This window comes from Salvelinus sp. IW2-2015, linkage group LG13 (assembly GCF_002910315.2).
Source record: "Salvelinus sp. IW2-2015 linkage group LG13, ASM291031v2, whole genome shotgun sequence".
Classification (NCBI taxonomy): Eukaryota; Metazoa; Chordata; class Actinopteri; order Salmoniformes; family Salmonidae; genus Salvelinus; species Salvelinus sp. IW2-2015.
Genome location: NC_036853.1, coordinates 5,163,767 through 5,187,553, shown reverse-complemented (window position 1 = coordinate 5,187,553; position 23,787 = coordinate 5,163,767). Strand labels below are relative to the sequence as shown.

General features: G+C 42.3%; 1 protein-coding gene across 2 annotated transcripts; it reads left to right on the top strand.

The window, feature by feature from the left end:
• Positions 1-169: 169 nt before the first annotated feature.
• Positions 170-21,860, top strand: si:ch211-106e7.2 (uncharacterized). Of its 2 annotated transcripts, none has more exons than XM_023998843.3 (4): positions 170-531; positions 13,809-18,592; positions 20,128-20,196; positions 20,786-21,860. In XM_023998843.3, exons 2-4 carry the CDS (start codon positions 13,867-13,869, stop codon positions 20,914-20,916), a joined length of 4,926 nt encoding a protein of 1,641 aa, XP_023854611.1. In that variant the 5' UTR covers positions 170-531; positions 13,809-13,866; the 3' UTR covers positions 20,917-21,860. The 2 variants fall into 2 exon arrangements, with proteins under 2 accessions (XP_023854611.1, XP_023854612.1); XM_023998844.2 differs by lacking the exon at positions 170-531 and adding an exon at positions 866-1,161.
• The last annotated feature ends 1,927 nt before the right edge of the window (positions 21,861-23,787 follow it).

Genomic DNA, 23,787 nt, shown 5'->3' with positions numbered 1-23,787 from the left:
CCTTTGTTAGGGTATCTCAAAAAAAAAAAACGTACAAAAAAACACTAAGCAAGTCAATTAAGAACAAHCCCGGAAGACGCTGGGCCAATTGTGCGCCGCCCTATGGGACTCCCAATCACGGCCAGTTGTGATACAGCCTAGATTCTAACCAGGGTGCTTGTAGTGCCAAAGACCGCTGCGCCACTCGGGAGCCCACTAATTGTATTGGTTTCATACAAGCGAAATGCTTGTTAGTATAGTCATAATATTTGGCTGTACTGAAATACCAGTTGAAAAACAGGGAACGTTTGGGTCAAGCCACACCCACCAAATGGGAACAAACGTACCTCAAAGTCGACAAGAACGTTTTGGGGGGAAACGTGTGGTTCAGTACAAYCAGTTCCACAATGTAGCAAACGTTCAAGCGAATTGAACGCACCTCAGAAAAAAGTTACSGTAGCAAACGTAGTTGGCGTGGCTGCTGAAGCTGGAGTCAAAGGAGCAATTTGAGGATTACGGGTTTTAACGGACAACGTGTCTTTAGAATAATCTGTAAGTACATTTTCTAAAATATAATTTTAGGTCTATCTCTTACTAACATGAAGTACATAGCTAGCCTTGCTGGGCAGCAGATAATTTAATCCTACAGTTTGAGTTTTCTGACTAAAGAAAGGCAATTCTGTAAGGCAGTGTTTATTTGACCGGCTGAAAAGGAATAAAGTAGGCTATATTAGGCTAAATGATCCTGCCTATGATAGTGATTTATTAATACATTTTCGAATTCCAAAGCGCATAGCAACTCAGACTAGCGTTTCACATGATACACACGTTACACTGGGTGGTCCAGCGTAGCTGACTAAACTCAACTCCATCGTGAAGGAAGTTTCTGATTAACTCCAACGGAGTCGAGCAGAGAACAGGCTTTGTGGAATTAATCTCCGACTAAATCGATTCGCTCAAGATCAATATTTAAAAAACATATTTAGTTCTGAAACGTATACCTTGAATCTGACGACAGGCCTAGATCTCCAAATACTTATTGAGCATGCGCATTTTCGCTGAGTTGCCATCTTCGAGAAACAGAAATGAGCATACAGCCAGTTGTAGTTTATTAACTTTTGAAAAAMTATAGATTAAAGCAAACAAAGGCACGCATCTACAGAGGACAAACATAGGTACAAGGTAAGCGTTTCATAATGTACATTAAAGTAGGCTATAGACCTTGGGTGACTGGAGTAGTCGCGCCCTTACAAAACATATTGTATTTTTGAAACTGCAGTATAACAAAAGCAGTTACACTGCAAAATTACAACAGTGAAAAAAACGTTGATTTGGACGAAGTCTTTGCAGCATATATTGCACTCTGACTGCGATCTTTTTTTGTAAGGGCGTAACGTTAGCTGAACTCCACGAAGCCTTGGGGCCTCATTTATTAACAGTGCTTACATTTTTTACTAAATWRMGACGTAAATGGAGATTCTAGSATTTGTGTGCGCCACAAATTATGGGGTTTATAAAACTGTCACACACAACATAGCCTAGTATGTTTTCATTGATAAAACAGTGCCATATTATATTTGTGCTTTGTTCGTTCACATTTTATGGTAAGAAAAACACCCTAATTTGGAGATGTTGGAACGGGGCCATGAAAGTTCCTTAAAGAAAGTACAATGGCAAATTTCGGCAGAGGTGTGTGTAGAACGTTAAAGTGGTTTTTCCAAACAAAAAAACGCTTGCAGCCAAGTGAGGGCCAGACACTGTATGCATGCACATTCTGCAAGATTGATTGTCCTTGTGAACAAATMAAAAGTATATGCTACAGCCCACATTTCTTTACATAAAACAAATCGTTTTTCAATATTTTGATGATCTGTGAATGARTGGTTTCTTCTCCTGGTTTGATATATGCTCCGAAATTTAAAGGTGTTACATGTAATATTTTTGCATTGTAATTCCAGAAAATGTCTTTAATATATCTACAGTAATAGAGGAATAATAGTGTTTAAAGACATTTTCCCCCAAAATAATGCATTTMAATGTTGCAGCCTTCTTATTGGTGAGCCGCCCGCTAACCGATTGTGCCACAGCTACATGCTGTGCCTATAGGGGATTTTCCATTACACGTGTTATGTATCTTAGAGAAGAATCAATATAGGCTTTACCGTATGTGTGTGTCTGGGCCATTAGGCTAAGGGAAGGGTCATTAGGCATTTCTTTGTACCATTCCTATGGTTACGCCACCAGTAGAATCTATGCTCGGAAGTCTGTGCCATTTAGAGGAGTGATATCCGAGTTAAGATGGGTGTAAATGTAACGGATGCGAAATGGCTAGCTAGTTAGCGGTGGTGCGCGCTAATAGCGTTTCAATCGGTTACGTCACTCGCTTTGAGACCTTGAAGTAGTGGTTCCCCTTGCTCTGCAAAAGCCGCGGCTTTTGTGGAGCGATGGGTAACGATGCTTCGTGGGAGACTGTTGTTGATGTGTGCAGAGGGTCCCTGGTTCGCGGGCGAGGGGACGGACGTAAAGTTATACTGTTACATTGATGCTGTTGACCCGGATCACTGGTTGCTGCGGAAAAGGAGGAGGTCGAAAGGGGGGTGAGTGTAACGGATGTGAAATGGCTAGCTAGTTAGCGGTGGTGTGCGCTAATAGCGTTTCAATCGGTTACGTCACTCGCTTTGAGACCTTGAAGTAGTGGTTCCCCTTGCTCTGCAAGGGCCGCGGCCTTTGTGGAGCGATGGGTAACGACGCTTCGTGGGTGTCAGTTGTTGATGTGTGCAGAGGGTCCCTGGGTCGGGGCGAGGGGACGGACGTAAAGTTAAAACTGTTTCATAAACAAGTTAGAAACAAGACGAAGAGATAAACCAGCAGCATAGCACCCTACCCTATCTCACTGCTGGCTTGCTTCTGAAGCTAAGCAGGTTTGGTCCTGGTTGGTCCCTGGATGGGAGACCAGATGCTGCTGGAAGGGGTGTTGGAGGGCCAGTAGTAGGCACTCTTTCCTCTGGTCTKCAAAATATACAAATTTCGGCTTGTTACTTTGTAATAAAGTCTATTTGAATTCACWAGTTCCGGTATCTGAGAAATATTATTGGACCAATATTTSTACTACATGCCACAATTTGTTAGGATGTGGTACTTATACAAATCACTCAGCGCCAGTCAATTTGACAAGAGATTTTCTGGCCACAAATATAACATGTAGCACCTTTTTTAAATGGGCTATGATGTTGCACACCTAATATTGTACACCAATACTGTAGCCTACCCATACTGTCAAGGCTACCGATCTATTTACCTTCGAAAATGCTTGGCTATTGAATGAGTGATTTGATAAATGCTAGCCTTCTATTTGTTGTGTGGTGGGAATAATTTATACCACTTATGTCCTGCAATAATTTTATTTAGGGCTTTAAAAGTCAAGTAAACATATTAGACGACATGCGATCTCCTTACCAACGGCAAATGCATCTGTTTTATCATTAGGCCTATYTTTTTATTAGCCTAGAATTCCTGTGCATCAAATACCTCCCATTTCTCCAAATTAACAATATGCCTATATCAAATCAAAGTTTATTTGTCACGTGCACCGAATACAACAGGTGTAGTTGACCTTACAGTGAAATGCTTACTTACAGGCCCTAACCAACAGTGCAATCTTAGTAAAAAATAGGTATTAGGTGAACAATAAGTAAGGAGAAGAAAAAAACGACAGTGAATAATAACAGTAGCGAGGCTATATACAGGCACCGGTTAGTCGGCCTAAATGAGGTAGTATGTACATGAGGGTACGGTTAAAGTAACTATGCATATATGGTAAACAGAGAGTAGCAGCAGTGTAAACATTTACATTTAAGTCATTTAGCAGACGCTCTTATCCAGAGCGACTTACAAATTGTAAAGAAGGGTTGGGGGGGATAATACAAATAGTCCGGGTAGCCATTTGATTACCTGTTCAGGAGTCTTATGGCTTGGGGGTAAAAGCTGTTGAGAATCCTTTTTGTCCTAGACTTGGCACTCCAGTACCGCTTGCCATGCGGTTGTAGAGTGAACAGTCTATGACTGGGGTGGGTGGGGTCTTTGACAATTTCTAGCGCCTTCCTCTGACACTGCCTGGTGTAGAGGTCCTGGATGGCTGCTTAGCCCCAGTGATGTGCTGGGCCGTACGCACTACCCTCTGTAGTGCCTTGCGGTCGGAGGCKGAGCTGTTGCCGTACCAGGCWYGGATGCAACCAGTCAGGATGCTCTCGATGTTGCAGCTGTAGAACCTTTTGAGGATCTGAGGACCCATGCCCCAAAAAATGTGTTTCCTGAATAGGCTTTGTCGTGCCCTCTTCACAACTGTCTTGGTGTGTTTGGACCATGTTAGTTTGTTGGTGATGTGGACACCAAGGAACTTGAAGCTCTCAACCTGCTCCACTACCGCCCCGTCGATGAGAATGGTAAGAAGGAGTGCTCTGTCCTCCTTTTCCTGTAGTCCACAATCATCTCCTTAGTCTTGGTTACGTTGAGGGATAGGTTGTTATTCTGGCACCACCCGGCCAGGTCTCTGACCTCCRTATAGGCTGTCTCGTCATTGTCGGTGATCAGGCCTACCACTGTCTATATGTTTGCAATACAGTTAATCAACCTTCTATACTGAACAAAAATATAAATGCAARAATTTCAAAGATTTTGCTGAGGTACAGTTCATATAAGGAAATCAGCCGATGAAATACACTRAACAAAAATATAAACGCAAAGCAACGTAAAGCATTGGTCCCAAGTTTCATGAGATGAAATAAAAGATTCCCAAAATTTTCCYTTTGCACAAAAAGCTTCTTTCTTCCAAGTTTTGTGCACAAATTTGTTCACATCCCTCTTAGTGAGTGTTTCTCATTTGCCAAGATATGCCACACCTGTCTGGTGGATGGATTATCAAGAAGCTGATTAAACAGCATGATCATTACACAGGTGCTCCTTGAGCTGAGGACAATAAAAGACAATTCTAAAATGTGCAGTTTTGTCGCACAACACAGTGCCACAGATGTTTTGAAGGAGCATGCAGTTGGCATGCTGACTGCAGGAATGTCTACGAGCTGTTGAATGTTCATTTCTCTACCATAAGCTGCCTCCAATGTTGTTTTANTTTGCACAAAAAGCTTCTTTCTTCCAAGTTTTGTGCACAAATTTGTTCACATCCCTCTTAGTGAGTGTTTCTCATTTGCCAAGATATGCCACACCTGTCTGGTGGATGGATTATCAAGAAGCTGAAATAAACAGCATGATCATTACACAGGTGCTCCTTGAGCTGAGGACAATAAAAGACAATTCTAAAATGTGCAGTTTTGTCGCACAACACAGTGCCACAGATGTTTTGAAGGAGCATGCAGTTGGCATGCTGACTGCAGGAATGTCTACGAGCTGTTGAATGTTCATTTCTCTACCATAAGCTGCCTCCAATGTTGTTTTAAAGAATTTGGCAGTACTTCCAACTGGCCTCACAACTGCAGACCACGTGTATCCACGTCAGACCAGAACCTCTACACCCGGCTTCTTCACTTGTGGGATTGTCTGAGACCATCCAGCCGGACAGCTGATGAAACTGGATCTGCACAAACTGTCAGAAATCGTCTCAGGGAAGCTCATCTGCATGCTCGTAGTTCTCACCAGGTTCTTGACCTGACTACAGTTCAGCGTTTTATTGGTAATTTTCCAGTACATTGGTGCACATTATACTTCTTAGAGTGCACTTACTCTGTGTACTACTCTTATGTGTGTCTAGGTCATTAGGCTAAGGGAAGCCGTTACCTAGTCCAGTAAGGTTCATTAGGAGTAGAGGTCGACCGATTAATCGGAATGGCCGATTAATTAGGGCCGTTTTCATAACAATCGGTAATCTGCATATTTGGACACCGATCATGGCCGATTACATTGCACTCCACGAGGAGACTGCGTGGCAGACTGACTACCTGTTATGAGTGCAGCAAGGAGCCACGGTAAGGTGCTAGCTAGCATTAAACGTATCTTATAAAAAACTATCAATCTTAATTAACATAATCACTAGTTAACTACACATGGTTGATGATATTACTAGTTTATGTAGCTTGTCCTGCGTTGCATATAATTGATACGGTGCTTGTTAATTTATCATTGAATCATAGCCTACTTCGCCAAATGGGTGATTTAACAAGCGCATTTGCGAAAAAAGCACTGTCGTTGCACCAATATGTACCTAACCATAAACATCAACGCCTTTCTTAAAATCAATACACAAGTATATATTTTTTTATATATTTAGTTAATATTGCCTGCTAACATGAATTTCTTTTAACTAGGGAAATTGTGTCACTTCTCTTGCAGTTTGGGCCGCCTGGCTCGTTGCGAACTGTGAAGACTATTTCTTCCTAACAAAGACAGCCAACTCGCCAAACGGGGGATGATTTAACAAAAGTGCATTTGCGAAAAAAGCACAATCGTTGCTTGAATGTACCTAACCATAAACATCAATGCCTTTCTTAAAATCAATACACAGAAGTATATATTTTTAAACCTGCATATTTAGTTAAAATAAATTCATGTTAGCAGGCAATATTAAACTAGGGAAATTGTCACTTCTCTTGCGTTCATTGCACACAGAGTCAGAGTATATGCAACAGTTTGGGCCGCCTGGCTCGTTGCGAACTAATTTGCCAGAATTTTACGTAATTATGATTATAACATTGAAGGTTGTGCAATGTAACAGSAATATTTAGACTTATGGAAGCCACCCGTTAGATAAAATACGGAACGGTTTCGTATTTCACTGAAAGAATAAACGTTTTATTTTCAAAATGATAGTTTCCGGATTTAACCATATTAATGACCTATGGCTCGTATTTCTGTGTGTTATAATTAAGTCTATGATTTGATAGAGCAGTCTGACGTAGCGGTGGTAGGCAGCCAGCACGCTCGTAAGCACTCATTCAAACAGCACTTTCGTGTGTTTTCAAAGCAGTCTTGCGCTGTTTATGACTTCAAGCCTATCAACTCCGAGATTAGGCTGGTGTACCGATGTGAAATGGCTAGCTAGTTAGCAGGGTGCGCGCTAATAGCGTTTCAAACGTCACTCGCTCTGAGACTTGGAGTAGTTGCTCCCCTTGCTCTGCAAGAGTCGCAGCTTTTGTGGAGCGATGGGTAACGATGCTTCGAGGTTGCTGTTGTCGATGTGTTCCTGATTCGAGCCCAGGTAGGCGAGGAGAGGGACGGAAGCTATACTGTTACAGGCATACTGAAGTGCTATAAGAACATCCAATAGTCAAAGGTTTGAAATACAAATGGTATAGAGAAAATAGTCCATAATAACTCAACCTACAACTTCTTACCTGGGAATATTGAGACTCATGTTAAAAGGAACCATCAGCTTTCATATGTTCTCATGTTCTGAGCAAGGAACTAAAACGTTAGCTTTTTACATGGCACAATTGCACTTTTACTTTCTTCTCCAACACTTTGTATTTGCATTATTTAAACCAAATTGAACATGTTCATTATTTATGAGGCTAAATTGAATTGATTGATGTATTATTAAGTTAAAATAAGTGTTCCTTCAGTGTTGTTGTAATTGTCATTATTACAAATAAATAAAAAAAATCGGCCGATTGATCGCTACAGCTTTTTTGGTCCCCCCAATAATCGGTATTGGCGTTAAAATCTAATTAGAGGTTGACCGATTTATGGAGCATAGGTTTGTATTACTTAAGCACCATTAGACATGCATGTGCCTTGGGAGTGTGCGTGTCTGTTTATTTTTGTACCATTGCTATGGTTACGCACCAATGGTCTATTATGCCATAATGTATGTGCCAATAAGAACATGGAAACCAAGCTGAAATGAGTGCAAGGCAAAAAGATAATGGTGGCTAAATGCCAGAGGGAGGAGTCATTAACATAAAGAGGAGTTACTATGTTTTTTTATTTTAATTTTATTTCACCTTTATTTAACCAGGTAGGCTAGTTGAGAACAAGTTCCTATTGGCAACTGCGACCTGGCCAATATAAAGCATAGCAATTCGACACATACAACAACACAGAATAACAAAACATACAGTAGAAAAATAAGTCTATATACAATGTGAGCAAATGAGGTGAGATAAGGGAGGTAAAGGCAAAAAAGGCCATGGTGGCGGGTAATAATATAGAAGTAAAACACGGGAATGGGAGATTTGCAGTGGAAGAATGTGCAAAGTAGAAATAGAAATAATGGGGTGCAAAGGAAATAAATAAATACAGTAGGGGAAGAGGTAGTTGTTTGGGTTAAATTATAGATGGGCTATGTACAGGTGCAGTAATTCGTGAGCTGCTCTGACAGCTGATGCTTAAGCTAGTGAGGGAGTTTTTTGCAGGTCGTTCCAGTTTTGGCAGCAGAGAACTGAAGGAATGGCGACCAAGAGGCATTGGCTTTGGGGGTGACCAGTGAGATATACCTGCTGGAGCGCGTGCTGCTAGGTGTGACCAGTGAGCTGAGATAAGGCGGGGCTTTACCTAGCAGATAACCTGTAGCCAGTGGTTTGGCGACGAGTATGAAGCGAGGGCCAACCAACGAGAGCGTACAGGTCGCAATGGTGGGTAGTGTATGGGGCTTTGGTGCAAAATGGATGGACTGTGAGACTGCATCCAGTTTGTTGAGTAGAGTGTTGGAGGCTATTTTTAGATGACATCACCGAAGTCGAGGATCGGTAGGATGGTCAGTTTTACGAGGGTATTTTTGGCAGCATGAGTGAAGGAGAGCAGGTGCGGGCAGTGATCGGTTGAATTGTATGCATTTCGTTTTACTTGCGTTTAAGAGCAGTTGGAGGCCACGGAAGGAGAGTTGTATGGCATGGAAGCTCGTCTGGAGGTTTGTTAACACAGTGTCCAAAGAGGGGCCAGAAGTATACAGAATGGTGTCGTCTGCGTAGAGGTGTATCAGAGATCACCAGCAGCAAGAGCAACATCATTGATGTATACAGAGAGAGAGTCAGCCCGAGGATTGAACCTGTGGCACCCCCATAGAGACTGCCAGAGCGCGACAACAGGCCCTCTGATTTGACACACTGAACTCTATCAGAGAAGTAGTTGGTGAACCAGGCAAGGCAATCATTTGAGAAACCAAGGCTGTCGAGTCTGCCAATAAGAATGTGGTGATTGACAGAGTCGATGAATATGGCTGCGCAGTAATGTTTCTTTTCGATGGCGGTTATGATGTCATTAGGACCTTGAGCGTGGCTGAGGTGCACCCATGACCAGCTCTGAAACCAGATTGCATAGCGGAGAAGGTACGGTGGGATTCGAAATGGTCGGTACTGTTTGTTCACTTGGCTTTGAAGAACTTGAAAGACAGGGTAGGTAGATATAGGTCTGTAGCAGTTTGAGTCTAGAGTGTCACCCCCTTTGAGAGGGGGATGACCGCGGCAGCTTTCCAATCTTTGGAATCCAGACGATACGAAAGAGAGGTTGAACAGGATGGTAATAGGGGTTGCAACAGTTTCGGCAGATCATTTTAGAAAGAGATGTGTTTGACGTAAGCATGAAAACTGTATAAAAAGTGTGCCAAGGCTGGAAGTCGGTTGATCCATGACCAGCTCGGCTTGTTACTTTGTATAAATTCTATTTGAATTCACAAGTTCCTGTATCTGAGATAATAATGAGCAAATATTTCTACAACACGTTGTAACTGGTACTTAGGCTTTATTACATACAGTCGGGAGAACTACTGGATAATAGAGCAACGTCAACTCACCATCATACGACCAGGAATACGACTTTCCCAAAGCGGATCTCTGTTTTTGCCCCACACCCAGGACAATGGATCGGATACCAGCCGGCGAACCAAAACAACGTTGCTGTAAAGGGGCAGACGAAGCGGTCTTCTGGTCAGGCTCCGGAGATGGGCGCACCGCTCCCGAGCATACTACTCGCCAATGTCCAGTCTCTTGACAAAAGGTTGATGAAATCCGAGCATGGGTAGCATTCCAGAGAGACATAAGATACTGTACGTTCTTTGCTTCACGGAAACATGGCTCACTCGAGACACGCTATCGGAGTCGGTACAGCCAGCTGTTTTCTTCACGCATCGCGCTGACAGAAACAAGCATCTTTCTGTTAAGAAGGGGGCGGGGGTATGCCTTATGATTTAACGAGACATGGTGTGATCATAACAACATACAGGAATGCTGTTCATCGACTACAGCTCAGCATTTAACACCATAGTACCTCCAAACTCGTCATCAAGCTCGAGACCTGGGTCTCGACCCCCCGCCTGTGCAACTGTGTACTGGACTTCCTGACGGGCCCCCAGGTGGGTGAGGGTAGGTAACAACATCTCCACCCCGCTGATCCTCAACACTGGGCATGCAGCCTCCAACTCATCATCAAGTTTGCAGATTACACTACAGTGGTGAGCTTGATTACCAACAATGACGAGACGGCACAGGGAGGAGGTGAGGGCTCGGAGTGTGGTGTCAGGAAAATAACCTCACACTCGACGTCAACAAAACAAAGGAGATGATTGTGGACTTCAGGAAACAGTAGAGGGGCACCCCCCTATCCCACATCAACGGGACAGTAGTGGGAAGGGTAGTAAGTTTTAAGTTCCTCGGTGTACACATCACGGACAAACTGAATGGTCCACCCACACAGACAGCGTGGTGAAGAAGGCGCAGCAGTGCCTCTTCAACCTCAGGAGGCTGAAGAATTCAGCTTGTCACCAAAAGCACTCACAAACTTTTACAGATGCACAATCGAGGAGCATCCTGTCGGGTGTATCACCGCCTGGTACAGCAACTGCTCTGCCCACACCGTAAGCGCTCCAGAGGGTAGTGAGTCTGCACAACGCATCACGGGGGCAAACTACCTGCCTCCAGGACACCTACACCACCCAATGTCACAGGAAGGCATAAAGATCATCAAGGACAAAACCACCCGAGAACTGCCTGTTCACCCCGCTATCATCCAGAAGGCGAGGTCCGTACAGGTGCATCAAAGCAGGGACCGAGAGACTGAAAAACAGCTTCTATCTCAAGGCCATCAGACTGTTAAACAGCCACCATGTTAACCTCTCTGGGATATTCGGGACGCTAGCGTCCCACCTCAACAGCCAGTGAAACTGCAAGGCGCCAAATTCAAAACAACAGAAATCCCATAATTAAAATTCCTCAAACATACAAGTATTTTACACCATTTTAAAGATAAACTTGTTGTAAATCCAGCCACAGTGTCCGATTTTCAAAAAGGCTTTACGACGAAAGCACACCAAACGATTATGTTAGGTCAGCACCTAGTCACAGAAAAACAGCCATTTTCCAGCCAAAGAGAGGAGTCACAAAAAGCAGAAATAGAGAAAATMAATCACTAACCTTTGATCTTCATCAGATGARACTCATAGCACTTCATGTTACACAATACATGTATGTTTTGTTCGATAAAGTTCATATTTATATCCAAAAATCTGTTTACATTSGCGCGTTATGTTATGTAATGTTTTGCCTCKAACATCCGGTGATTTTGCAGAGAGCRACATCAATTTACAGAAATACTCATAATAAACAGTGCTAAAAGATACAATTGTTATGCATGGAATTTTAGATCCACTTCTCCTTAATGCAACCGCTGTGTCAGATTTTTTTTTYAACTTTTCGGAAAAAGCACACCATGCAATAATCTGAGTACGGCACTCCGACACAAAAACAAGCCATACAGATACCCGCCATGTTGTGGAGTCYACAGAAGTCAGAAATAGTATTACAAATATTCACTTACCTTTGATCTTCATCAGAATACACTCCCAGGAATCCCAGTTTCACAATAAATGTTTGTTTTGTTTGATAAAGTCCATAATTTATGTCCAAATACCTCCTTTTTGTTCGCGGGTTTAGTACACAAATCCAAACTCAGGAGGCGCGGGCAAGTCCAGGCGAAAGTTCAGACAAAGTCAAATTACAGTTCGTAGAAACATGTCATACGATGTATAGAATCAATCTTTAGGATGTTTTTAACATAAATCTTCAATAATGTTTCAACCGGAGAATTCCTTTGTCTGTAGAAATGCAATGGAACGCAGCTAACTCTCACGGGAGCCCGCGAGACTGAGCTCGTGGCACTCTGCCAGACCCCTGACTTAATCAGCTCTTATTCCCTCATCCTTCACAGAAGCATCAAACAAGGTTCTAAAGACTGTTGACATCTAGTGGAAGCCGTAGGAAGTGCAAAATGACCCATATACCACTATGTATTCGATAGGCTACAAACCTCAGATTTTCCACTTCCTGGTTGGATTTTTTTCTCTCAAGTTTTTGCCTGCCATATGAGTTCTATTATACTCACAGACATAATTCAAACAGTTTTAGAAACTTCAGAGTGTTTTCTATCCAAATAGACTAATACTATGCATATATTAGCAACTGGGACTGAGGAGCAGGCAGTTTACTCTGGGCACCTCTGGGCACCTTTTCATCCACGCTACTCAATACTGCCCTGCAGCCATAATTAAGTAGCCCTATTTTGAGATGTGAGATATCACAATCTTTTTCAATAATGACAGGAATGGAGGAGATCTTTATTCCAATGAGATTGCTAAGGCTAACWCCGCCATGTTTAGTTTTGCCCAACCTAGATCGAGGCACAGACACGGTCTCAATGGGGATAGCTGAAGTAACTACACTGACTGTGCTAGTGGCAGACTCTACTAAGCTGGCTAACAGGGTGCAGGCCAGGCAGCAGGCTATCTCATTGTGGAGCTGGAGGAGTTAGAGCCCTGTCTATGTTCATAGATAAGATGAGAGGACCCCTCCAGTTAGGATGGAGTCTGTCACTCCTCGACATGCCAGGCTTGGTCCTGTTTGTGGGTCAGTCCCAGAAAGAGGGCCACTTATCTACAAATTCTATCTTTTGGGAGGGGCAGATCGCTCTGGCCCCCCTCCCAGATGTTTCCTTACTCTTCAACTATTGTTGGCTGTTGAGTTCCACCACCTTCTCGGCCTAGTTTCACAAAAACTAGCTTTGCTTAACAGGAACTGAGACCCGACTGATGCTCTTTTACATACTTCCTTAATCTTAATATACACAACTAAAATTGTCTGACCTGAAACCGACACTTTCTMTACTTACCCTTTTTGCTACAATAACACACACAAGCTCCAACAACCTAACCCATACRAATGAGCTAATTATACAATAAGAATCGGCACAAGTCATACAGTTTCCATCATAGGAAACAATACAGAACAGATTGAAAATGTACCGTAAATAAAGAAAATTAAGCTCTGTGATAAATCCATCCCATTGTGACAAACTCATGTTCTATGAGAGACATTGCATAGTCATGAGAATGTAGTAATGAATGCATCATTAATTAAGTTAATGTATAACCTTGAGTACGAGAGAGGTTAAATTTATAGTAGCCGTTTTATCTTGACGTGACCGCTTGTACTTCTACTGGACTCAAGTCTCCTCCTTTACCTTCAGTCCATCTGATAATTTTTGTCTTCAGTTCCCATCAGTCCATTCTCACGGGGAGTAAACCAATGTACCGTTCCAGACCCCTCAACCTCGGATGTGTGTATGAGTTTCTGTTGCGTACCCTAAGTCATGGGTGTAGCGCTGATGCAGTGTGCTGACATCTTGGGTGTCTCCAGTCGAGCGGCCCACCTCAGTTTACGCCAGTGGTGAAAAAATAGCAGCTAGCCTACCGATCACTTCTATGCTTTCAAAGAATATGATGGCTTTCTGGCACCAGATTGCCATACCCTAGATTTTTACCATTGGATTCAAGCCACATTTGTTACTGTGTGTTTTGTTGGGCTAATCCTGGTTTATCATGTTTTTCATTTCAGAAATGGTTACGTTCTGCCATACCACAGGGCAGAAGGCGAGACTGAGAAGCCAAGGAGAATGCAGACCTCTACCTGGCCCCAAAGTGGACCGGATCGATCAGTCACTGGACAATCCTCAAGTCCCCAAGTCACCAGTGGTCAGCTGAGTGGGAATCCGAGCACCTATTCTCATCAATATGMGCCGGTCAGACCATCTGTGGCGTATACACTTGGTAGGGAAGTCGGACCAGCGGTCCCATATACTCAAGGTGGTGAATGCCTACCACACAGCAGTCAAGTAACCAYTGTAGGTTACTGGAGTGGACAGACCCAGAATCAACAGGCACCCACAAAAGAGCAGGCCCTAATGGCCACTAGTCCCCTTTTGACATCACTCTTGACTAACAATGCAGCTGCACAATCAACTGGTGTTACATCACAAAGTGGATACCATCACACCCTGCCCGGAAGGGTTAACGATGCATTTAAACCCACTTTCCAGCAGGGACATGGGTCTTTAGGTGTTAATAGTAACAATTCACAGAGGTTGGTACAGAATGGTCAGGGTGCAACCATTCACTGCCCCTCTGATATTAATGCATCACTGAATACAAATTGTATTTATCTCCAAAGCCCAGCAAGTGGTAGTCAGCAGCTGGTACTTGGCAGACAAGAGGGGGCCTCCAGTGGTACCTCTGCTGCTCTTGCAATYGGTAGGAGTCCCAATCATGTCAATCATCAATGGACTGTAGTCAGTGGAAAGGATTCAAGTAGGATGGCAGTTCAAGCTCTTCATCAGGGGTATCCACAAACACCAAACTCTTTGCAAAGTGCACAGGAGACAAGTAGTGTACCATCAAGGACATCTCCACTGTCTCCCACAGCATATAAACAACGGTTGCATTTGATTCAAAATCAAAACAATAACAACAGGACTGAGATGAACAGGGTTCAACATGGCACACCTGTCCAAACTGACCCATCAAACCACAGTCAAATGTATCCCTTCCAACCTCTCACAGACAGCAACAACCAGGTCAATCTACCAAATGCTYCAGTGGGGCAGTCAATGCCAATGCATAACATTAGCCAGAATCCTCAATACAATGTTATGCATAACCCTTCTCTTAAWCATTTTCAAAGATATCGCCCTGCAGGCCTTACCAACCCACCACAACAGAACAGACTTGCGTCAAATTGTGCAAATATGAACAGTCAGGCAGGGGCCATTGAAAATAATGCACACCATGCCCCATATCCTAGGCCCCATATCGAAGGCGTATCCAACCTACATTACAAGGCAGGCGGCACCTATGCTCTGGTATCCAACACTGGACCATCTTCATCTGTGCCAAACGATAGTATACAGTCTTCAGTCGAGCACACCCGTGAGTCCGCTCCTCCACCATACCCAGGCCAGCACTCCCATGGACCCGTGCTGAACAAGACGGGACATGTGGTTGGGGCAGGAGCACATTCTCTGCAATACATACCAAACCAAGGCTCAGCCCATACACTACATAACAAGCCAAAAAACGCCTATGTTTTGATATCCAACACTGGACCATCTTCTTCTGTGCTAAACCATGGTATGCAGTTTTCAGGCCAGCAAAACTGTGAGTCTGTGCCGCCGTCATACCCCATAAGACAGGGCTATTACGTAACGGTAACAGAGGACAAAAGTGGAAATGGATTTAGAGCAGAAAATGTTATTTTGATAGGAGATAAACCTAATGAAAGTGCTCTGGTGCGGCAAGGATCATCTGCAAGTAATGCCCTCTCTGTTCCTACGGTGCAGAAGGCCATCGCCATTGTACAACCACTATCGCAGTGTATGCAGACAAACACATCTCTCAATGTGGCTGATAGAATGCCCTTGACTACCCAAGGTATGTCGTTCTCAACTGGTGGTGAAAATGTGAGCAACCCTGGGGAAGAATCTTGTGACCAAAGTCCATCACAAGCCAAAACAACTCTTACTGTATCTGCTTCTTTGACAAATGAATCTGGACAAATAGTCCCCAAGGTCAGACCAGAAGCTACATTAGAATCGGGTGCTGAAAGAACAGTGACTCAGGATTCAGAAACTTCAGATGTTGAACTGGCCAAGACATATTCAAATTTTGAGTCTGAATGGTCACGATCAAACTGCTTACATGTAGAGAAAGTGGATTCTCAACCATTATCTAATTTGAAATGTCAAGCCACTCAGAGAAAAGAGTTAGCTGGCAGAGAAATGACCACTCATGTGCATGTTAACCAATTGAGTGAGGAAACAAATGAAAAAGTAGTTTCAGATGACATTTTTGATTTGTCCTCAGTTCCTGTAATCAAATGGAGACTTGGTAAATTGAAGGAGTTGGTAGACACTGTGCAACATCCAAAATGCTCTGAGACACAAGTTGAAAGCAAGCTACTAAGCCTCTATTGGGATGGAGATGGGCAGAAGCTTATAGATGCTGCAAGATCTGGTATTTTATGGAATACAATGCGAGAGGTTCGATCTGTGTGTGGCGACGATATGTCATCACAGTCTGTCATATTTTCACAAGTCAGGCGCAAAAACTGGGCTCAAGTTGAAGAGAAATGTGTCATTCTTAAACATGATTCTGTTTACCCCGAGGTCCCGGGTCAAGAGTCCTCATGGTTGAACACCAATAAGCAGCTTGATGACATAGACAGGGAGTTTGGATTCCCTTGGTCACTAATATATGACCAACAGACTCTTCAAAGAGATGAACAACCAAAACGGAATTGTACCGAAAATGAAAATTCTTCAGACTCTGCCAGTGACATGCAGACTGAGGTGATTCAGACAGAGAGACCAGCATCCTCTGAATCTGATCCTAAAGAAATTCAAGGGTCAAGTTTGGCACACAGATCTACACATACCCTCTCACCAGTTAAGAAAGAAAGTGAAAACATACTTTTTTGTGATCCATTTTCCTCCCTGGAGATCAACGTGCTGCCACCAGAAGAGGCTATGCGGTTTTTCAATGGACCGCTACTGCAAGACAAAGTGGGAGAAGACCAGTTGAAATTGCCAGTGGATGTGGAGCTGAATGAGTTGAAAGATTACTCCGTGGAGGATAAATCATCTGAGGGTGTAGATGTAAAGTTGACGACTGTAAAATACGAAGTGGATGTCCAATCAGAAGATTACTGTTGTCTCTCACGTTGGAAGGCAGTGTTCAGTGGGTCCACCAATTCTGTGTCCTGCAAATGCCAGTACAAGGCTGAATTGGGTTTGACAAAGGCCACTGTGAATGCGAAGATGTTTGTCGAGGGAACTTTGGCTGTTGAACCGAGCACAACAAATGCAGAACAAAGGGAAAGCCTGCATTTATGTAAATCAAATGGCACAGCAGAAGGAGAGAGGGAAGGGAATCCTGGTAAAAATGGGAATCCCCAATCATGGAAATCTACAGGCATTGAATGCCAAACTTTTGTCTTGTCTGATAGTGAATCTGAGACTGATCGCCCATACACTAATGGGGCGAAGAGCTTGCCATTGTCAAAACCCCCATCACTGTGCCTGCCCATCAAGTGCCCAAACATTATTGAAGTTGAAATTGAAGATGTCTTCTCGAGCTATGAAGACTTTCTCAAAGTATCCACCCCAATGTCCGAGCTGGTGTGGGACAATGTACAGCCAAAGCAGCAACTATCAGGTCCACTCCAGAAACAAATGGAATGTGTACAAGCYCTTAGTGTCACTTTGGAAGAAAGGATCCTTGGGGGTAGTGAAGTCATTCCTACAGTTACCATTCCTACTTCTAATCTGCTACGCCAACCAGCAGAGAAAATCAGTTTTCTAACATCACTCTCCTTGGCACAAAGATGTCACAAGCATCTATCGCCTAAATTAAATTGTAGCTGCAAGGTTAAACAAAAAGGGGTTGGACACAAGAGATGTGTTGAAGGTCCTCATTCAAAATTGTCTGTCCCAAGAAAGCGAAGGAAAATAAGGCAAGGTTTGGGTCCCTTCATTCAACTTGTTCCTGAGGTCAACTTGACTGACACAGATGACGATTTCGAGCCCCCCAATACAAGTGCTTCTAACTCTTTGGAAGAAGAGCGACCTTCAAATGGTCGCAATCTCCAGAAGCCAGCAGAACCTGGAATTGGGACCAAGATTTCAAGGGTCACCACAGTAAGTCTGGCCTTGTTTGGTTCCTCGCCCCAGAGAACAAATGGGACTGTAGTAACTGGCCAACGCAAGGACCATAATTCTTCTCGACCTAGACCTTTTGCAGACAAAGCTCCAGCACCTCCTATAACCCTCAGTGTGAATGTCAAGTCCTGGAGGATAGAGCCCTCCGAGACCAGCCCGCCAGTGGAAAGCCCAGTCAGACAACGGCTCTTCAACGAGTGGGAGAACAGTTTTGTGCCAACAAAGAAGACAAAGTCCAGGGGCAGAGCATCAAGACTACGAAACAGAAGAGGCTTTGCTCCGAAGATTGTTTGTGCTGAAGTTGCCAAAAATACTGTTACCTCGACCAGCACAGATGGTAGTGCATTATCCTCTGAAAGACGAGCCACACCAGAAAGAACCGTAAGGGCCAAGCAGACTTTGCGGCACATTGAAAGAGAGAGAATCTTAAATGGCCTGAAACTCAGACTGAAGAAATCTAGGATCAAGGCGGTGCCATCCAGCAAACCTGATACAGTGGAAAAAAGTACAAATAAGATCAGGAGCCCTGCTCTTTTGCCTCTTGAGGAGAACAGTGTTCTGAGGTTCAGTGTGCTGCCAGAGTCGTTCAACTTCAAAGATGACTCAACTTCACAGACTGGTTCAATGAAGGGTAAGTAGTACCAAAACAGATATCCTTGCTCTGTCTTACGTAGGGCTGGGCGGTATAGCATATTTTACTGGGTTCCGGTATTGATGCAAGGACCAGTTTGGGTTTTAACTGTACCTTCTAAAACTGTATTTCAGTGTTTGGTTTGTTAAATGTGATATGCAACTCTGGCGCGTGAAATGTCATTTTTTTTGGTTTACATCGTTTGCTTCTTGCAAGTCGTTGTCCCTCTCCTCGATGCTGCTTTCTAAGCATTCTGTAATTACACTACTAGTTTGTGTATCTTAGTCTGCCAACATCTAGTTTGCCTTTTCTTAGCAAGTTGGCGCTAAAATAAATCATGTTCGCCACTAATGCTAATCGCTAACTAGTTATCCAAATGTAATCAGTCGGCGCAAACGTAGCTAGCCAATAATGCAGCCTGATTGATACCATTGCTGATGCAGGCCTAGATCAGTATGTTTCTAAATCAGAGAGGAATAGATGGGTTGATTGTTTAGCAACACAACCGATGCATGCGCAACTGTGGAGTAAAACATTTGTTTAGTTGTTGACATGTAAACTATATTTCTTCAATGTTTATTGAAAACAAATAGATTTGCTCAATGAGCACTTGTCTCTCAAATACATTGTTATAGTTGTTGGTTAGCTAGCTAGTGACTTTTTGCCATATTAGCATTGACATGAAATCGGTCAAAACACCTCGACATTTGTATCAAGAAAAATATTATACTAACTGAAACAAGTCCCTTACGATTTCCCACATGATAGCTACCAACAATACAAGAAACTATCTGGCTATCCAGAATCACAACAACTCAGACTTCTGTCCCATTTGAAGCGTGCGGATCGTTTTCGTGACGTCAGCTAACCCATCTTTAGGCGAAGCATGATTTCTAGCTAGCTACATGATGTAAGAGAATACACACATAATGTAACAATTGTATAGGGTCCCCTAGGAAACACTGACCAACACGTTCGTTCCTATCCTGTCAAAATAATTCCTCCCTGGCTTATTAATTTGTTGTCATGTCAAATAACAATGTATTCAAAGTGATGCCCTCTATATTCCAACTATTGAATTACAATATCATTATACTTCCACGATTTCAACACTTCGCCAATAAACTACTGTAGGCCTAGATTTTCTTCTCCCATATCTATCATGCAGCCCTATAGGACAGTGTGAAAATGATTCAAAAAGTGCAGGAAATGCAGAAATGTATGAAAATGCAGAACATTATATTTGGTTGAAGTTGTTTTATACTGTTCAATCCAATCAGAATGTAGAATGCCACATTGAAATCACTTAATTTATGTGTTGCCACCCTAGGGTCCTGAATATTTAGAACTTGTATTATTCAAAAACATATAAAATGCGGTCATATCGTCAAAAATGTGAACAATATTGTGATATGAGATTTTGGCCATATCGCCCAGCCCTAGTCTTACTCCAATTATGGTTACTCCAATTACGATTACCTGTAATTAGACATTTATACCTACCCTTTTCACATTGAAACACTTTTTCCCATAAGAAATGGCTGGTGCTGATGCTGTTGCTACGACGACTGAGAGTCCTAAAACAATAGTCCGGAAATCCCAAGGTAATAGCATGCTCTATCCAACCACATGTTGAAAATGTATGTATTATGGCTTCCTACATTGCATGTCTTTTGTAAGGAAAGTGTTTTTTGTATACTACCGTTCAAAATGTTGGGGTTACTTAGAAATGTCCTTGTTTTTGAGTCCTCAACTGGCAGCTTCATTAAATAGTACCCGCAAAACACCAGTCTCAACGTCAACAATTGCAAAAGGGTTTTCTAATGATCAATTAGCCTTTTAAAATGATAAACTTGGATTAGCTAACACAATGTGCCATTAAAACACAGGAGTGATGGTTGCAGATAATGGGCCTCTGTACACCTATGTAGATAATACATTCAAAATCAGCCGTTTCCAGTTACAATAGTCATTTACAACATTAACAATGTCTACACTGTATTTCTGATCAATTTGATGTTATTTTAATGGACAAAAGAAATTGCTTTTCTTTCAAAAACAAGGACATTTATAAGTGAACCCCAACTTTTGAACGGTAGTGTATCTATGCAGTTCCAGATCTCTATTTATTCCTTTCTGTCAAATGTGAGGTGTTTTAAATTTATTGTAACAAATGAACTATTACACTCCCAGTAGGTTTATGGTCTGCTGGCCCTCAGAAGAGATATTGTCCTCTCACCTCTTCGACCACTAAAGTCCCCAAGTCTTCCTCCACTGCCTTCCAGGAGTTTCAGATGAAATTCAAGCGGCTATCCCAAGACTAGTTTGTATTGCCTCCAGTTAAGGAATGGAGGAGTGGAGTGAGGACTGTTGACGATCTGTTTCTTGTAACTTGTTTCCAATGGAAATATAGTCTGTACAATTTCATATTTTTTTTGTTCATGACAAACTTTTTCATAACAAAATTATGTTATTTTGGAATGCAGATATTGACCTTATTGTGGTAAGGTTGGGCAGTTCATAATATGGTTATTTTTTTTATCGTAATAATTGTTTATATTCTTAAATGACTGAGCCAATATATCTGACAGTATCCTCCTCTACCTCAGGCCTGACGGTCAACATTGCAAGACTTTGTCATTAAAAAACATTAAACAAAGTTTTGTGGCCCATTGGATGGCTATTTTCTTGTCAATGTCATTTCAGACTTTTAAAAAAAAGTTTGGGGTTAACAATATTTTATGCAAACCTCATGTTTATTGTTTGCACGGATATCAGAATTTGGACTATGCAAAATGTACTGCAGTTTATTTGAATTTGTAGGCTACATAATTTCACCTCTTGACTCTTACCTTCTACATTCTCATACCTTATCAATAGTTACATTCTCAATAGTTATTTTGCTGGAGTTTAAACCGATTCCTTTTGTTGCCACAGGATGAACAGTACTGTATGGTTCAAGATACTGAGACAGCTTAAACAACGTTGCATTGCATTAGTTAGACCTTTGTATTCTGGTTCTGTATTTTAGTATTAAACTTTTATAGTTCTTCGTAGTTATAGATTGAAATTTGTGAAAAACTGAACGTGTGACAGACAAAAACAACACTGCCAGGAAACGTGTGTCATTAGTCACCTGGTGCATTACCGTATGGTGTATTAATGTATATATTTTTTTTTACTTTTAATTTTTTGTACCTAGTGTTATTTCTTTAATATGTTGGTTTATTTTGTTATTTGTTTCTAAATAAATATTTGACATACTTTATATTGGTTTTTATCTCTAGAGCATCCTTCACTTGGATATTCTTGTTGACTTTAGAGGGTATTTGCAAGCTGGGTACATTCTGTTGCCAGAGCCAGATGTGTCTATTGGTTAGGTGTGAATGCTAATCCAGAGCAATTAGCACTAGTCTGTGACACTGTTGGGTGTCAATTGGTTAGCCTCCCGGAGTTGTTCTGGATTGCAAACAYAAGTTGTTCTCACATGAGACCCTTTGAATTCTTAGGATGTTTTTTTGATGGCCTCTTTCAAACCACTTTTGTTTTACACCACCTTTGTTCAGACAGTCAGAATGTGGAGGTCGTTGCAGAATGTCCAGAACGCTCAGGTGCCAACACAATGTCTCAACCATTAGGGTGCACAGTTTAGCAGATGTTATCGCAGGTGCAGTGAAATGCTTATGTTTCTAGCTCCAACAATGCAGCAACATCTAGCAATACAATAACGCACACAATCTCTTGTTTTTTAACTTTTGGATTAAGATTTATCAGAAGTGCAAGGTCAGAAAGAGCAATGTCAGAGTCTGGAATATAGATATACAGTATGTGAATGTTGTGTATAGACAGTATATGAATAGAAAATGTGTGTACAGCAGTAGTTTATATAGCATGAGCCAGAATACAGTATATACAGTTGAAGTCGGAAGTTTACAAATACATTTATACTCAGTTTTTCACAATTCCTGACATTTAATCCAAGTAAAAATTCCCTGTTTTAGGTCAGTTAGGATCACTACTTTATTTTAAGGATGTGAAATGTCAGAATAATTTTTCTTTATTTATTTCACCTTTATTTAACCAGGTAGGCTAGTTGAGAACAAGTTCTCATTTGCAACTGCGACCTGGCCAAGATAAAGCAAAGCAGTGTGACACAGACAACAACACAGAGTTACACATGGAGTAAACAATAAACAAGTCAATGACACAGTAGAAAAAAGAAAGTCTATATACAGTGTATGCAAAAGGCATGAGGAGGTAGGCAATAAATAGGCCATAGGAGTGAATAATTACAATTTAGCAGATTAACACTGGAGTGATAAATGAGCAGATGATGATGTGCAAAAGAGCAGAAAAGTAAAGAAAATAAAAACAGTATGGGGATGAGGTAGGTAGATTGGGTGTGCTATTTACAGATGGACTAAGTACAGCTGCAGCGATCGGTTAGCTGCTCAGATAGTTGATGTTTAAAGTTGGTGAGGGAAATAAAAGTCTCCAACTTCAGCGATTTTTGCAATTCGTTCCAGTCACTGGCAGCAGAGAACTGGAAGGAAAGGCGGCCAAATGAGGTGTTGGCTTTGGGGATGATCAGTGAGATATACCTGCTGGAACGTGTGCTAKGGGTGGGTGTTATCATGACCAGTGAACTGAGATAAGGCAGAGCTTTACCTAGCATAGACTTATAGATGACCTGGGGCCAGTGGGTCTGGCGACTAAAGCATACAGGTCGCAGTGGTGGGTGTTATAAGGGGCTTTGGTTACAAAACGGATGGCACTGTGATAGACTGCATCCAGTTTGCTGAGTAGAGTATTGGAAGCTATTTTGTAGATGACATCGCCGAAGTCGAGGATCGGTAGGATAGTCAGTTTTACTCAGGTAAYTTTGGCGGCGTGAGTGAAGGAGGCTTTGTTGCGAAATAGAAAGCCGATTCTTGATTTGATTTTGGATTGGAGATGTTTAATATGAGTCTGGAAGGAGAGTTTYCAGTCTAGCCAGACACCTAGGTATTTKTAGTTGTCCACATATTCAAGGTCGGAACCGTCCAGGGGTGGTGATGCTAGTCGGGCYGGCGGGTGCGGGCAGCGAACGGTTGAAAAGCATGCATTTTGTTTTAATAGCGTTTAAGAGCAGTTGGAGGCCACGGAAGGAGTGTTGTATGGCATTGAAGCTCATTTGGAGGTTAGTTAGCACAGTG